General features: G+C 39.7%; 1 protein-coding gene across 4 annotated transcripts in view; it reads left to right on the top strand.

The window, feature by feature from the left end:
- The window catches only part of DAPP1 (dual adaptor of phosphotyrosine and 3-phosphoinositides 1), a 57,750-nt gene that overhangs the window by 20,767 nt on the left and 19,003 nt on the right, over window positions 1-17,980 (top strand). For all 4 annotated transcript variants that reach the window (XM_055434663.2, XM_055434664.2, XM_055434661.2 and 1 more), the window contains exons 2-3: window positions 2,415-2,537; window positions 4,919-5,052. In XM_055434663.2, coding sequence (XP_055290638.1) covers window positions 2,415-2,537; window positions 4,919-5,052 — 257 coding nt within the window. The remainder of the gene's footprint in view (window positions 1-2,414; window positions 2,538-4,918; window positions 5,053-17,980) is intronic.

The following is a 17,980-nucleotide window of genomic DNA, read 5'->3' as shown; positions in this document are numbered from 1 at the left end:
TATTCTCCCTGTAACCAAACCTGAAGTTTTTGATAGCCTCAATTCTAGCTCCTCCAATTTTCCTTTTTTTTTTTTAAATTCAAGTATCATTGACATACAGCATATTAGTGTTAGGTTCCAACGTTTAAAGAATTTGGTGCTGAGAAGAATTGAGCACATTTGGGAGTTAGTCCAGTGAAGGGGTAAATAACTCAATGGGATTTCTTATAAAAATGCTTTTCCTTGCCATTGTTTTTAGTTAGCAAGTACATTTCTAACTCAGGACGGAGGCATCTCTGCCCCAAAGAGGAAATGTGCTAAAGAAGCAGACATGAGGACATGCTGATTTAGAAAACAGATAGCTCCGAGACCTATGTAGAAAACTCTCTGCCTTTGGTCTTATGTTTAATTTTTATTCTATAGCACAGGACATCCCAGCAGATCCATCACTCTCAGAGCAGGGCACTTCCTTGTACGCCATGCACACCTCTGCAGTAGTACTGAGTTCACTGACATGATCAACAGTATTTGTGTAGCTGCCCCTGTCTCGTTCCCCTTCGCTGCCCTGCACTGTAGCTCCTGACAGCAGCTGCTACCCACCACGACCTAGCTTCCCATATCTGAAAGAAGCTGACAGTAATCAGCAAGTATATTTGAGCAACAAGAAAATCACACCTCAGAGGAAACATCACAAGTTATGGCTTTGGGGATCTCAACAGCTTCATGACAACTAATGTGTTTTGAGCTCAACTGTTTGCCAAGACTGTTTTGACCATTTTGTGTGTGTTACAGCAAGCAGAACTTACTGCTGGCCCATGAGGTACCGCTATTATTGATTCTATTTTAGAGGTGAGAAAACTGAGGCTTAGATTGGTTATATAACTTGCCCAAGGTGTTACAGCTTTAAGAGGTTTCACGTGGATCAGGACTCTGACGCCAGAGACCACAGTCCTAATCACCACACTGAACTGTCTCTATTGACTCATTAAAAAGAACGGGAAAGGAAAAAGGGGTGAGGGGCAGAACAGGGTGCCTGGGATGCTCTTGTCTCCATAGAGCTGGGATTGGGGACATGCCTGGATGCCTCTGGACACAAAGGATTCCTCTCAGGAGGAAGCACAGAAAATGGGTAACATCGGGGTCCTCTGAGGAAAGGAACAGGGGTGATATGGATTAAAGGGGAGAAAAAAGCTTCATTTTCATTATGCCTTCTTTTGAGCTATATAGATTTTTTTTACCATAGATATATGTTACCTTTTCTAATGTGTTTTTGGAGTTTATTTATTTGTTGTTTTAAACACATACATTAGTCTGAATATCCTTGGGACTTTCCCAACTCTGCAGGTATTTGTGAGTTTTAAACAATTATTGAACGGGGTTTGCGTCTCTGTATAAAGCGTCTGAATTCCTTGTGTTCATCTTCATTTCCCTCATGACAATGGACTCTGCTATAACAACTCAGCGGTTGTAAACATTACAAAACATGGTACCACATTTTTAAAAGAGAGTGTGATACATCAAAAGAAAGAGAGAAAATTGGCCCAAGCCTATTCTTATGGTTATTTTTGACTTGAAATTTTAAAAATCTTTCTGTCTACAAAGTAATGTATGTTTGTTTGCTAGGACTTGCATGAATAAGTACCACAAAATGGCAGCTTAAACAGAGGAAACTGATTGTCTCATGTTCTGGAGATGAGAAGCCCCAAATCAAGGTGTCAGCCCCAAGTAGGGTTGGTTCCTTCCGAGGGCTATGAGGCGGGATCTGCTCCAGCTCACCCTCCTTGACTTACAGATGGCCGTCTTTAGGGAGAGTGTTCACAAGGCACTCTCCCTGTGTGCAAGTCTGTCTCCAAAAGTCCCCTTTTTATGGTCCTATTGAATTAGGACCCACCTTGAAAATGGAAGTGTTAGTCAGTCAGCCGTGTGTGACTCTTTATGATCCCATGGACTTTATAGCCCACCAGGCTCCTCTGTCCAAGGGATTCTCCAGGCAAGAATACTGGAGTGGGTTGCCATTCACTTCTCCAGGGGATCACCCAGGGATCGAACCCAGGTCTCCTGAACTGCAGGCAGATTCTTCATCATCTGAGCCACCAAGGAAAATCCCTAGGACCCACCTTAAGAACCTCATTATAACTTGCTAAAGACCCTGTCTCCAAATAAGGAAGCATTCTGAGGTACTCGGGCTCAGCACTTCAACATAAGAGTGTTCAGGATACAAGTCAACCCATAACACTCTGGGATAAGGCAAATCCCTCCTGTCCCCTTCAGCCTCATCCAGCAATTTCCTTTTCCTGATGTTTTGGCTCAGAGTTAGGTCTCAGGGCTACCAGGGTGGAGAATATTGCTGAGGTAATCTCTGAGAGGAAAACCCAGTGCAGGAAGAGTCCCCCCGTAGTTCACTCTGAGTAAAAGTGCTGCTCTCTCCTCCCCAGGTGGTACCATGGCAACCTCACCCGCCATGCCGCTGAGGCACTGCTCCTCTCCAATGGATGTGATGGGAGCTACCTTCTGCGGGACAGCAATGAGAGGATTGGGCTCTACTCTCTCTCTGTGAGGTAGGATTCTTAAGAACTCTATGAATTTAGTGGGGTCCCATCTCTTACTTACATGGGCACTGACTTCAGCATCACATGCAGATTGCCAGAAAATGGAATTCTCTTGATTCTTGTTAGATCAGCAGGTCCAAGGATGCCAAGCTCTGAGTGGTGAGACTGCAAAAAAACATACCTGCTCCTTCCATTAGCAGGGAAAATATTATTAGAGCTGGGACAAAAAAAAATGTTAAAGCTGAAGGAGATTTTATGAATTATTTAACCCAAAACTCTTGCTTGACTGATGGAGTAACTGAAGCCTGAAGTGGTAAAGTGTCTTCCACCCAATAAAACAGTGCTAGAAACAGCACCAGAATCCTCATCCCTGGAACCTGGCCCAGTCCCCTTTTCACTGTTCTTTCCTTCCTCTGGAAAATCAAAATGACTTGTGGCTATGCAACTTTCATAACCACAAACTCAAGGCAACATGCAACTTTTAATTTTTTTCTATAAACAGAATTTCTCAAAGCTCCATTTGCCCTAACTGTTAAGAAAGTTAATCTAGTCCCCACCAGATACGCCTGGCTCAAAACAGTGATTGGCCAGCCCTTTCAGGGTTTCTCTCCCACACTTTCTCCTGTCTGACTTCCCTTCCAGAGAAGGTGACCTAGCCACCTGATAATCAGGCGGAGTCATTGGTTATCTGTTAGCATCTGTCACCTTGGCTTCCGCTGACATATAGCAAGTTTCGCTGGGTTCACCGGCAGTTGCTAGGATATAAGGACTCCATGAAATTGCCCTCGGCCACCCACCCATTATCCTCAAACCATTATTATTTTATTTTGTTTATAAATTTTCTAAACAACATCTTTGGGAACATTTTTAATCAAAAGTGGAATTCTGCTTGAAGTAGGAATTCAATTCTGGGTTGAAGCAGGAATTGTGCTTTCTCAAATCAACAGCAAATGTTAAAATTTTATTTAATGGTTGGATTGTTGATCCTTTATTGCATGGATCACTCCAAAATGTCAGACAAACCTGTGCAATTGTTGGCTCAAAGAAAGTTAACTTTTCACTTATACATGTTTCATAAGCCTTACAAAGAGATAACACATATATATACAAATTTAAAATATAAATTGCTAATTTCCATTACAAGCACTTGGAAATGCTTTAAAAAAGTAATAACCACCAGCAAAAGTAAGAACCACAGACCAGCTCAGGAGAATGGCTGTTTTTATTCACTTGTTCATTCACTTCCTTAATAATATTTCAGAGCATCCACTCTGTGCCTACCACTTTGATAAGTGTTGTAGGAGATTCAAAGACCTTGTCTTCAGGAAGTCTAGCCTCACAGGGGCAATAAGACCATATATAAATACTTTACTACAAAGGAGAGTGCTATAAATGATGTGAAAGACAGCAAGGTAAGTGTGTGGATTGTTGAGAAGAGAAAAAAAACAAGTAACTCAAGCTGAAATATCATGCAATATTTGACAGAGTAAGTGGCCTTTGAACTGACATAATCAAAAACAAAGCGGAAGAAGTCATAGGTGAAGGGAACAGTACAAGCTAAGGGACAAAGGCAGAAGCTCCTAGGAGAATAGTACAGCTGGTTGGATTATGGCAGTTGCCAAAATGTGGTCCCCAGACCAGTAGCATCACTTCAGAGCATGTTAGGAATGCAAGTCTTGGGCCCAGCCCCAGACCTAATGGATCAGGAATTCAGGGGGTAAGGCCCAGAAACCTGCACCCTCTAGGTGATTCTGACTTCCGATTTTTGGTAAAGGTGGAAAGTTACCTGAAAGAGAAGAATGTGGAAGTGAAGCCATGTGTGTATGTGTGTGTGTGAGTGTGTGTGTTTATGGTTATAGATATAGATATATATACACTTTAATTTTCTGCCTTGTTCCAAAAATGGCAATGTAGAAAAGTTGGTGTTTTATTCAGCAGGGAGTGAAACAGGTGTGGGAGGCAAAGGACTGGGCTCACATAGCTGATTAAGTGAAAAGAGGCCGAGTTTGTACTGACTCCCAAGTGAGGAGGACCAGTCACAGAGGAGAATCTGGGGAGAGGGTGACCTGCCATTTCTATCACCTCTCTTCCTGTCTCTCTCACACTTATGCCCCCAGCAAAATACAAACAACCCAGCTGAAAAATGAGCAGAAGACCTTAATAAATGTTTCTCCAAAAAAGACATACAGATAAGCACATGAAAAGATGCTCAACATTACTAACAATTAGAGGAGTGCTATTCTTTAAATGCCAGTGGTTTTGGTGATTGTGTCATAACTGTTTCGAGAAGGGTTCCATGGTGATACTAAAGCCTAAGGTTATGTTTCCCCTCAAAAAAGATACTTGTTTCTTAAATATCATTAAGGTTTTTTTCCCTTTGTTTCTTTTAGAGCCAAAGACTCTGTCAAACACTTTCATGTTGAATATACTGGATATTCATTTAAATTTGGCTTTAATGAATTCTCATCTTTGAAGGATTTTGTCAAGCATTTTGCAAATCAGCCTTTGATTGGAAGTGAGACAGGTAAGCTATGCACATATAGTTGACCTGAGAGATATTGTTTCAGAAGGGAGGCGGGACAAAATGGATTTCAAGTGAATGGTTGTCACTTCTATTGGATTATGTGCATACTATATACAATTGGGTATTTTTAGAAACATATTTTTTCAATTACTGTGCCATATGCTACATAAATAAATTATATATATATATACACACACACATTTCAGTATTATCTTTAGGACAAATAAGGTGCTTTGTACAAAATAGATATCTTTCTCAGGATATATTATTTAGCGGATTTACTGAAAGCACACATTTTTTAAAAAATGGCCTAATGATGTACACAATAAACAAAGAAAGAACAGAGGAAAGAACAACTTTTTGATTCATCAGAAGTTTAGGTAGGGACAGTTTGCATATCTGGGAGACACAAAATGGTCATTTTGAACAGTTTTTGAGCATTTAAAAAAATGAAATTTACACTTAAATTTCACAAAGGTCATTGAATAGTGAAAATACTGACTAAAAATTGTTCACCTGAGTCTTGGTTTCTTGTAAATTTTTAAATGGGGCTTAAGTATGCCTGAAAAAGTTTGAAATTTCCTTTTTGGGTGGTTAGAGTCAAACCAGAAAATTCAAATTAAAAACAAAGCACACTATCTTGAATTTTTAATTATCTAACTCATTTGTCTATCCTATTTAAGGTAAGTAAAAGATTTCCTTTGTATTTGTGTTAAAAGTAGCACATTTTTATATGTCCTAAATGATGATAATTCTTAGTTACTCAAAAGTTGGACAATTCCAAGAACCAAGCACAAAAGGAATTCAAGTGTTAATAACACAGTCAGTTGCTGAGAATTTGTACATGCTCATGTTCATGGTAAGCTTGGTTAGTGGGCTTTTTCTTAACAACTCTGGGGAGAGATACCACGATTGCCTTTTCCTCTTCTGCTATTTCTGTGGCCCGAACAGACCCTGATATGAATCATACAGTGTTGAGCAGAGACGGAAACCACAAAATAGTTGCCTTACCTTATACTGACCGTACAAGGTCTTTAATCGAATATTCCAAATCGTACAACTGAAGCGATCATCTTTTTTTTCCTTTTCTCTGGTGGAAATTCTCCTAATCAACCCTGAAAATTACCATTTAACCAGCAGTAGTTCTCATAAATAAATAAAGGGCAAGTGGGGATGAATTTATTTCCATTGCTACCTTGGCCCTGCTGTTGTTCAGTTGCTTAGTTGTGTCTGACTCTTTGTGACCTCATGGGACTGCAGCACGCCAGGTTCCCCTGTCCTTCACTATCTCCCAGAATTAGCTCAAATTCATGTCCACTGAGTCGGTGATGCTATCTAATCATCTCATCCTTTGTCGTCCCCTTCTCCTTTTGCCTTCGATCTTTCCCATCATCAGGGTCTTTTCCAATGACTCGGCTCTTCCCTTCTTGTGGCCAAAGTAGTTGGAGCTTCAGCTTTAGCATCAGTCCCTCCAGTGAATATTCAGGGTTGATTTCCTTTAAGATTAACTAGTTTGATCTCCTTGCAGTCCAAGAGACTCTCAAGAGTCTTCTCCAGCACACTGCAGTTCAAAAGCTTCAATTTTTTGTGCTCAGCCATCTTTATGGTCCAACTCTCACATCCCTACACGACTACTGGAAAAACCATAGCTTTGACTAGACGGACTTGTGTCAGTAAAGTGATGTGTGTCTGCTTTTTAATATGCCATCTAGGTTTGTCATAGCTTTCCTTCCAAGAAGCAAGAGTCTTTTAATTTCATGGCTGTAGTCACCATCTGCAGCGATTTTGGAGCCCAAGAAAATAAAATCTTTCACTGCTTCCACTTATTTCCCCTTCTGTTTGCCATGAAGTAATGGGACTGGATGCCATGATCTTAGCTTTTTGAATGTTGAGTTTTAAGCCAGCCTTTTCACTCTCCTCTTTCACCCTCTTCAAGAGGCTCTTAGTTCCTCTTGAATTTGTGCCATTAGAGTAGTATCATCTCCATATCTGAGGTTGTTGATATTTCTCCTGGCAATCATGATTCCAATTTGTGATTCATCCAGCCTGGCATTTCTCATGATGTACTCTGCTTATAAGTTGAATATGCCAGGTAACAATATACAACCTTGACGTAATCCTTTCCCAGTTTGGAGCCAATCTGTTGTTCCATGTCCGGATCTAACTGTTGCTTCTTGTCCTGCATACAGGTTTCTCAGGAGACAGTTATAGTGGTCTGGTATTCCCATTTCTTTAAGAATTGTCCAATTTGTTGTGATCCACACAGTCAAAGGCTTTAGCATAGTGAATGAAGCAGAAGTTTTTCTGGAATTCCCTTGCTTTTTCTATGATCCAATGGATGTTGGCAATTTGACCTCTGGTACATCTGTCTTTTCTAAATCCAGCTTGTACATCTGGAAGTTCTTGGTTCATGTACTGCAGAAGCCTAGCTGAAGGATTTTGAGCATTATCTTGCTAGCTTGTGAAATGAGTGCAATTGTGTGGTAGTTTGAACATTCTTTGGCATTACTTTCCTTTGGGATTGGAATTCAAAACTGACTTTTTCCAGTCCTGTGGCCACTGCTGAGTTTTCCAAATTTGCTGGCATATTGAGGGCAGCACTTTCACAGCATCACCTTTTAGGATTTGAAATAACTCAGCTGGAATTCTACCACCTCCACTAGCTTTGTTAGTAGCAATGTTTCTTAAATCCCATTTGACTTGACTTCACACTCCAGGATGTCCAGCTCTAGGTGAGTGACCACACCATGGTGGTTATCAGGGTCATTTGGACAATTTTTGACTTCCTTGGAAGTCACAGAGTCAGCACTGTGACCTGTGAACAGTTCTTCTGTGTATTCTTGCCACCTCTTCTTAATCTCTTCTGCTTCTTAGGTCCTTACCATTTCTTTTCTTTATCATGCCCATCCTTGCATGAAATGTTCCCTAAATATCTTCAATTTTCTTGAAGAGATTTCTAGTCTTTCCCATTTCCTCATTCAATCATTTTCCTCTATTTCTTTGCATTGTTCACTTAAGAAGGTCTTCTTATCTCTCCTTGCTATTCTTTGAAACTCTGCATTCAGATGGGTTTATCTTTCCCTTTCTTCCTTGCTTTTTGCTTCTCTCCTTTTCTCAGCTATTTGTAAATCCTCCTTAGACAACCACTTTGCCATTTTGCATTTCTTTTTTGGGGGGATGGTTTTGGTCACCACAACCTGTACAATGTTCTGTTCAGTTCAGTTCAGTCGCTCAGTCGTGTCCAACTCTTTGCGACCCCATGAATCACAGCATGCCAGGCCTCCCTGTCCATCACCAGCTCCTGGAGTACACTCAAACTCATGTCCATCGAGTCGGTGATGCCATCCAGCCATCTCATTCTCTGTCGTCCCCTTCTCCTCCCACCCCCAATCCCTCCCAGCATCAGTCTTTTCCAGTGAGTCAACTCTTCACATGAGGTGGCCAAAGTATTGGGGTTTCAGCTTTAGCATCAGCCCTTCCAATAAACACCCAGGATTGATCTCCTTTAGAATGGACTGGTTGGATCTCCTTGCAGTCCAAGGGACTCTCAAGAGTCTTCTCCAACACCACAGTTCGAAAGCATCAATTCTTCGGCGATCAGCTTTCTTCACAGTCCAACTCTCACATCCATACATGACCACTGGAAAAACCATAGCCTTGACTAGACGGACCTTGGTTGGCAACGTAATGTCTCTGCTTTTTAGTATACTATCTAGGTTGGTCATAACTTTCCTTCCAAGGAGTAAGCATCTTTTAACAAACCTCCATTCATAGTTCTTCAGGCACTCTATCAGATCTAATCCCTTGAATCTATTTGTCACTTCCACTGTATAATCATAAAGGATTTGATTTAGGTCAAACCTGAATGGTCTAGTGGTTTTCTCTAACTTCCTTCAATTAAGTCTAAATTTGACAATAAGGAGTTCATGATCTGAGCCACAGTCACCTCCCAGCCTTGTTTTTGCTGACGATATAGAGCTTCTTCATCTTCAGCTGCAAATAATATAATCAATTTGATTTTCGTATTGGCCATTTGGTACTATACATGTGTGGAGTTGTCTCTTGTGTTATTGAAAGAGTGTGTTTGCTGCGATCACTTGTCAAAACTGTTAGCCTTTGTCCTGCTTCATTTTGTACCAAAAGGTCAAACTTGCCTGTAACTCCAGGTATCTCTTGACTTCCTAGTTTTACATTCCAATCCCCTGTGATGAAAAGGACATCATTTCTTTTTTCTTATATTAGTTCTAGAAGGCCTTGGAGGTCTTCATAAAACCATTCAACTTCAATTTCTTTGGCGTTAGTGGTTGGGGCCTAGACTTGGATTACAATGATGTTGAATGTTTTGCATCAGAAACAAACCGATATCATTCCCTCAGTTTGAGATTGTACCCAAGTTTTGGACTCTTCTGTTGACTATGAGGCCTACTCCATTTCTTCTAAGGGATTCTTGCCCACAGTAGTAGATATAATGATCATCTGAATTAAATTCACCCATTCCCGTTCATTTTAGTTCGCTCATTTCTAAGATGTTGGTGTTCACTCTTGCCATCTCCTGGAAAGTTTTTAAATTCCTTAAATCTCTTCCCTTCAGGCTTATTTCCTACTTGTGTTCCAACCTACACTTATTTTTGTTCAATTCTTGGGCACTGGCAATGGACAGTAGATGTTGAGTCACCGACTTAGGTTTGTGTCCTTCTCTTTGTCTCCCAGGTGCTGGGACAGTGAGTGATACTTGGGTGAGTGAAGGAGTGATGACTATGAGCTGCCACTCTTTGTGTCCTTCAGAGCCACTATCATTGTCACTCTCAGCCTTCTTTTCTCTCTCCAAGCAAAGCTGACTCCCTTCTTTTAAGCTCTCCCTCTGGATTCTATTTTCAATCTCTTTGGTCATTCTCCATGCTCCTGTCTGGATTTTCTCCAAGTTAGGAAAAGGTACATGTACTGCATACCAGCAGATTTCAAAAATCATTTTAAGTTTTTTTTTTTTTTTAACTAAAGTGTAGTTGATGGATAGTACTATATGAGTACATATAGTGATTCACAATTTTAAAGTTTACTCCATTTATAGTATTATAAAATATTGGTTATATTCCCTGTTCTATACAATTATCCATGAAGCTTATTTTTATGCATATGGTTTATACCTCTTAATCACCTACCCCTATGTGCCCCTCCCCTTTCCCTCTCTCCACTGATAACCACTAGTTTGTTCTCAATATTTGTGAATCTGCTTCTTTTTTATTTTATTCAGTGTGGTGGTGGTTCAGTCGCAAGTCGTGTCCAATGCTTGAGACCCCATGGACTGTATGTAGCCTGCCTCTGTCCATGGGATTTTTCAGGCAAGAATACTGGAGTGGATTGCCATTTCCTTCTCCAGGGGATCTTCCCGACCCAGGAATCAAACCTGGGTCTCCTGCATTGCAGGCAGATTCACTAGTTTGTTCTATTTTTTAGATTCCACATATAAGTGATATACAGTATTTCTTTCTCTGTCTGACTTACTTCGCTTAGCCTTAAGACCTCCATCCGTATTGCTGCAAATGGCAAGCTTCCATTTTTATGGCTAAGTAGTATTTCATTGTGTGCATATATGTGTGTCTTATTTGAAATGAATGTGTTGCAGTACTTTCTGGCTGAACCTTCCTGGCACTGATCCAATCACTAGGTGATCGGGACAGTGTTGGAACATTGGGACAATTTGGGACAGCCTTGGGACAATGTTAAGCTTTTCCAGCAAATACAGTCATCTGAATAAATGTCTGTGGCTAATACAATAGGGATTATAAAGATTTGTAACCCAGACTCCTATAGCAGATTTCTCCAAATCTAAAGCTTACTGTATCTCTTGTCATTACTATAATATTTATTTTATTTATTGCAATAAAACTTGGGAAACTGAGATTTTCATCCTCTCCATTGCCTCTCCTCTCTTCTATTCTTTACCAAGTAGGGAATTTGCTATTTAAACCTCTGCTTAAAAATTCCTCTTATCTGTCCCTGCCAGCTGAAGGCAAAGCCATCAAAGCTGGGAACAAGAGGCAAAACCCATAACTTATAAGTGTTTCTATTTTGTCCCCTGGGGGTAATAGGCCTCAGCAAACAAGATAACATGCACAACTGTGTTGAAGCTGTAATGGCTCTTAATCCCAGATGATCCCTGGAAGTCCCAGAGTCAGCACTGTGATCTATGAACAACCGTGAACAGAAACTGGGATTCCATCTCCTAAAAACTGAACTCTTGTTGTTCATTTAAGACTTGCCTCCTGCAAAATTGTAATTCAAGAAGATTCGTGTGCCCTATATTCATAGCAGCACTATTCACAATAGCCAAAACGTGGAAACAACCTAAATGTCCATTGGCAGATGAATGGACAAAGATGTGATATACACATATCACACACACACACACACACACACATACTGGAATACTACTAAGCCACAAAAAATGAAGCAGTGCCATTTGCAGCAACAAGATGCAACTAGAGATCATCATACTAGGTGAAATAAGTCAAAAAAAGAAAGACAAATGCCATGTGATATCACTTACACATGGAGTCTAAAATATGGCACAAATGAACCTATCTATGAAACAGAAACTGACTCATATAGGGAACAGACTTGTGGTTGCCAAGGGCGGCGGGGAGTGGAAGAAGGGTGAACTGGTAATTTGGGGTTAGCAGATGAAGGCTATTATATATGTAATGGATGGGCAACAAGGTCCTACTCTATATCACAGGGAACAAATATTCCATGTCCTGTGATGAACCATGATGGAAAAAAACATAAAAAGAATATAGAACCATAATGGAAAAGAATATAAAAAAGAATATATATATATATATACACACACATATATATGACTGAATCACTTTGCTGTGCAGCAAAAATTAATACAAATTGTAAATCAACTTCAATAAAATAATACTTCAATAAAAAAATTTAAAATTAATAAAAAAGAATTGGCTTCCAGTGATCAGGAGACTTCCAGCTAATGATTCCTTGCTCACTATCAGATAAAGTGCAAATTCTTATTAAAATTTTTGCTCGGTTAAGGATCACCTGGGGAAGCATTTTCCTGAATCGTGGATGAGATCCTGTCAGGGTCCTGACATCCAGATCTCTGGAATGGGAAGGACTAGAGTTGGGTATTTCAGGCCTCTCAGCCCAGAGCCCACTCAGGCCAGCCTCACTCGGTAGGGCCTGGGAGTGAGTTTATTTAAGAGAGACTTTATCTTTGAGGGCAATGGGAAAGATAATCAAATAATGAACAACTGTAAGCTTTTGCTTTACAGTTTTCTGTCTATATAATGTCTTTGGTAGAGTGAAACCAGAATGCTTGGTTCTGGGTCATCCGAAAGTATTTGCACTCAAGATAGGTAAAAGTGTTAACCTATAGGGATATATACTCTTTTAAGATTATGTCCCTATTTTATTCTTATTTTATTTTCTTTAAACTCCCAGGATTTCGGTTTCCTTAATAAAGAATGATGATTCTTGTGAACAAGATCTAACCCTCTTAATAACTTCAGGATTCTATTAATCTTAATTCTCCTTTTCCCTTGTTGTAATCTCTCTAATCTCCATTAAAGTTTCTGTTCACTGTGATTTCTTCTTATTTCACTCTTAAGATACTTCTCCTTCTCAAGACCCAATCGTCTCCCAAGTATATCATAGAGATATACAATGTACCCATTTGCTTTTACTGTATTCAATAGTCCCTTTACCTTTTAGCATATTTTTATAAGATATTTTAATTGTTTGATGTGGACCGTGTTTTAAGTCTTTATTGCATTTGCTGCAGTATTGTTTCTGTTTTATGTTTTGGCCACGAGGCATGTGGGATCTTAGCTTCCCAACCAAGGATTGAACCCGTATTCCCCTCATTGAAAGGTGAAGTCTTAATCACTTGACTGCAAGGGAAGTCCCTAACTATTTTTAACCCACTTATTTTTTAAACATCTTCACACTCATATATAAACTCTATGAGAAGAAGGATTCTTGTCATTTTTTTTGCCCTGTTATGTCCCATCACCTAAAAGAATAAACACTAATCATGACCCACAGCATTCCGTGGACAGTATACCAATACCAACGTCCACATTGCAGCTTTTGGGACAACATAACAACTAGCAAGCTGCTGGCAATTTTTACTTCCAAAATATGTACAAAGCACAATTTGAAAATGATTTGTGTTGTATGCATACTCAGTAATTATTAAATTCAGGCTCTACCTTTCATTTGTAATAGTAAAGTGAAGTGGCTCAGTCGTGTCCGACTCTGTAACCCCATGGACTGTAGCCCACCAGGCTCCTCTGCCTATGGGATTTTCCAGGCAATAATTCTAGAGTGGGTTGCCATTTCCTTCTCCAGGGGATCTTCCCAACCCAAGGATCGAACCTGGGTCTCCCGGGCTGCAGGTAGACTCCTTACCCTCTGAGCCACCAGGGAAACCCTGTAATAGTAAGATGCGACGTGAATCTTCCACTCATGTTTGTACATGGCTTCTAAATTCAACTCGAATAGATTTGAAAATATGAGTTTATTTTTAGTATGGACAATTTTGCTTCTTTATTAATTTTTAATTAACCCTCTGGTATTTGATTTTGGAGAAGGCGATGGCACCCCACTCCAGTACTCTTGCCTGGAGAATCTCAGGGACGGAGGAGCCTGGTGGGCTGCAGTCTATGGGGTTGCACAGAGTCGGACACGACTGTAGCGACTTAGCAGTAGCAGCAGCTTGTGTTTGACTAAGATTTGTCTTGGAAAATGTACCCAGCATTTATCTCTATGCTTACACGTCCAAATAGTATTAAAATAAAAAATTGTCTTTTCCATTACCTTTTCTCTATATTGCAATACTTTTGTACATGAAATTGTCATGTATAATTTATTATAGAAATTACTGTGTTGTGACTTTAATCACCTAACTAGCATGAAAAAAAGAATAAGTGCTGTGTTTGTGCTTACCCTTTATAGTGATTGGTTCTCAGTTTTGAAGATCCTATCTGGTTCTATGTTAAATGTCAAATTTCCACTTCTCTTTTTGCTCTGATGTGGGGATTCCCAACCTTTTGATAACTGCTACAGTTACTATTATTTTATTTTGTAACTCTAGCCATTTCATCCAGGTGACACTTTAAAATAATTAAAGTTAATTTTAATTTGAGAATTATGTGACACTTCTGAAAATAATTGGTGATAACTTGGAATGTTGTCAAACCACAGCCAGGAGTCACTTTTTTTTTTTCTTAATAGTTATATTTATTCATTTATCTTTGGCTGTGCTGGGTCTCCGTTGCTGCTTGGGCTACTCTCTGGTTGCGGGGCACAGGCTTCTCAGTGCAGTGGTTTCTTTGTTGCAGAGCACAGGCTCTAGGGCGTTCGGGCTTTAGTAGCTGCAGCATGTAGGCTCAGTAGTTGCTTACTCCTGAGCTCCAGAGCACAAGCTCAATAGCTGTGTGCACAGGCTTAGCTGCTCCAGGGATGTAGGATCGTCTTGGATCATGGGTTGAACTGGTGTCTCCTGCATTGGCTTGTGAATTCTTTACCACAGGGCCACCAGGGAAGCCCAGAAGTCACTTCTTTAGTTTATGTTTGCCAGAAAATACAAATCTTCATCTGTAGATGAGGCGTGTTTGCAAAAGTAAAAAGCAGGCAAGGAAGAGAATGAAACAAACCTTTGCAGAATTTTACTAAGTTCCAGGCATGCTATTAGATATTTTCACACATACCAAGTTATTTAATCTTCTGGACCACCCACAATAATGGGTAAAGTCGTCCTATTTTCAGATTAAGAAATAAAGACTCAGAGATTTTATTTGCCCAAGTTGCAAACATAGAAAACATTAGTGCTGAGATTGGAATCCAGGCTAAGCTGGTTTTAAAGCCTGTGTGCTTTCCATTCACTTTGTGTTCTCCTAAAGCTGGTGTCCCAGTGACACTACAGGCAACATTGCCACAGCACAGCATGGCTTTGAATGGATTAGGGTGGAGAGAGTCCATGCCATGTGACACACAAAATGCTTGTAGGCTATGGCAGGACTACAGTACACGGTTTAGTCCTCAATCTCCTTAAAGCCTATAATAATATTTCTGATAAGATATAAAACCCTTTTTCTAAAGAATATGACTCAATTTAAACTTTGTATTTATTGTTATTCTTAATTTATTAACATGAATTTTTACTGGGGAAGTTATTCTAGAAAATAAAAGAACACAAAAAAGTTGACTAGGCCTTCCCTGGTGGTCCAGTGGTTAAGAATACACTTTGCAAGGTAGGGGACATGGCTTCGATCCCTGGTTAGGGAAATAAGATCCCACATGCCATGGGGCAACTATGCCCGCATGCCACAACTACTGAGCCCACGCACCCTAGGGTGCATGCTCTGCAACAAGAGATGCCACTGCAAGGAGAAGCCCACCCTAGCAACTAGAGCACCAGCAATAAAGACCCAGTGCAGCCAAAAATAAAATAATCAAATACATTAAAAAAAAAGTTGACTGGAACATATCCCCCCAACACTTAGGTCTATCTCATGCATGCCTCTCCAGAAAGGATATAAAACAGCCTATGTAACTACAGTAAAGTTAAATAAAATTTAAAGTTTGAAGATAAGGGGGAGGAAAAGAAAAATGAGAGGCAAACATAAAATGACATCAGAAGTGAAGTATATCAGATGAATACTGCACATTTACTGAAACAGGATAAACATTTGGTTACTACGCATTCTAATATTTCTTCACCTTCAGTTGGGCTTGTGCAGTTAACTAGGTTTACGCAATGTTGGAACTGGAAGGGAGCTCAGAGGCCATTTAATTACTCCTTTACGAATGAAGAAACTGAGGTCTGGTGAGAAACACTGAAGTAAAACTCTCCTTTTCTTTTCTTAAGCTGCTTCTTGAAGAATCCATTTCATCAAATTTTGATTGATACATGTGATTCACTTGCCCACAATAGCCAAAGTACATTTCATACCCCACAGAGAGTTTCCATGGTGGTGATTATCACCAAGGCTAAGAAAAATGGATGGTATTATGTGTAAACATGTGAACCTCAGGTCTAACTCCAGCCTTTGCTGTGCACCAGCTGTGAGTCTTCAGGCAAATTATGTAACCTCACTGAGCTTCAGTTTCATCATCTTATAAAACTGAGCTGATGGCAATAGTTGATACCTTAATGACTTGCTGTGAAGACTGAATGAGATTAGGCATGTAAGATGGTGATATTTATAACAATTCTTAGCATGGCAGAAATAATCATTATTAATATTACTTTAAGAAGCGCTTTTATGGTAATTCATTCCAATAATTATATGCTAGAGCTATATATTTTTTGACATATCATGAAACATTGGTTTAGGGACAATTGGATTAATGTTTTCATTAAATCTTTGTGACGTCTTCTTCAAATTTTAAGTCAGTTCCATAGTGCACTTATATGAAATGTAAAATCAAGTACTCCAAAAAAAGTGACCTGATTTGACTTGGATATTATAACAGAATCTTCTCTTGCCCTGGCTGTCAGGTCTGCTTTTCTTAACTCAGTGTATTTCTCCCTATGAGACTAGAAATCAAGTATTAAAACTCCTTCATGTGTAAACAAATGTGATTTTACTAGCACCATTTTATGATGAGTTCAAGTCCATTTGCAGAGCAGGTAGCAAAGAAGAAAACAGAAAGATCTTCAATATTCTTGTAACACCCCTAGAAAGTTACCCTGTATTAGCAGGAGGAGATGGAGGGATCTACCATGCAAATGCAGTAGGAAAGCTTGTTTTCTGAACCTGAGGGCAATAATAAAACATAGATAGATATGATCTTATTTTAATTTAAATCATAATTAATCATCTGTATTGAGAACCAGTTGTGAGCTGGGCACTGCTTGCCACTGATAATATAGTGATGAAACAGGTATCATCCTTGCCCTCCAGCCATCTTACAGTCTAGGTGGGGAACCTGGTGGCAGCACTCACTTCAGTGCAAAAAAGAAATATTCTAAACAAAGTTTCTTTCTTAGTAGCTATGTGTGCCTTGCACTATAGTTTAGATATCAAACCAGTGCCTGAGGCTTGAGACTGTTCTTATTTATTTTCTGAATTCCTGCTGGAATATAAGATAAGGAGTGTTTCAATGCAAACTCATAGTACTATACACTGAGTAGTTGTCTGTAAGTTACAGTTCAAAAATATTCCCCCACCAAGAATTTCTGATACCAGGTTTCATGTCAAAGGCAGGAAACAACAATCTCCTTCATGTAGTTCAGAAACTGAAGTGAAACACAGCCAGGGTTCCAACCTGTACTTTCTTTTCTCTCTACCAGCCCCTGCCTCCTGTTTGTTGCCCTTTGTCAGAATCTTCTAACAAAGTCCTGGAGTTTGTTTGGTCTGAATATTACTAACCCAGAGTTCTTTCTTATGGAGTCAGCATGCTGTCATGAACCCTGAATCTTCTAACTTAATAATAAACCTGTGATGTCTACATTAGATAAGTTTCTTTCAATTGCCAACGATAGAAACTAACCTTAGCCAGCTGAACTTCTTTAAAAAGAGATACGGGGAGAAAAGTGGGAATTTTTTGGAAACATAATCGTATTCCCATTCAGAATTTAAGGGAAAGAGAAACAGAAAGAGACAACAAGGAATCAGCCAAGTGATCATGAGGCTACTCTAAAGCTTTCAGCACATTGAAATACCTGCCTTCCTCATGCTCTGATCAACTCAAAACTGTGCCTTCATGGAGCTGTTTCTGAAACCAGCTTTCATGTCAAAGGCAGGAAACAACAGTCTCCTTTGTGAACTCAGAAACTGAAGTTAGTGACCTGTCTCTCCAGAGAAGTGACTAAGCAGATCCCTGGGTCGGTCCAATGAGTGAATCCAGGTTAGGTGTTTATAGGGGAGGGATAGGATCTCTGGGGGTCTACGTCTGTGTA

This window comes from Moschus berezovskii, chromosome 5, assembly GCF_049115385.1.
Source record: "Moschus berezovskii isolate FMDL1 chromosome 5, NW_MosBer_1.0, whole genome shotgun sequence".
Taxonomy (NCBI): domain Eukaryota; kingdom Metazoa; phylum Chordata; class Mammalia; order Artiodactyla; family Moschidae; genus Moschus; species Moschus berezovskii.
This window is presented reverse-complemented; position numbering and strand designations above follow the sequence as displayed.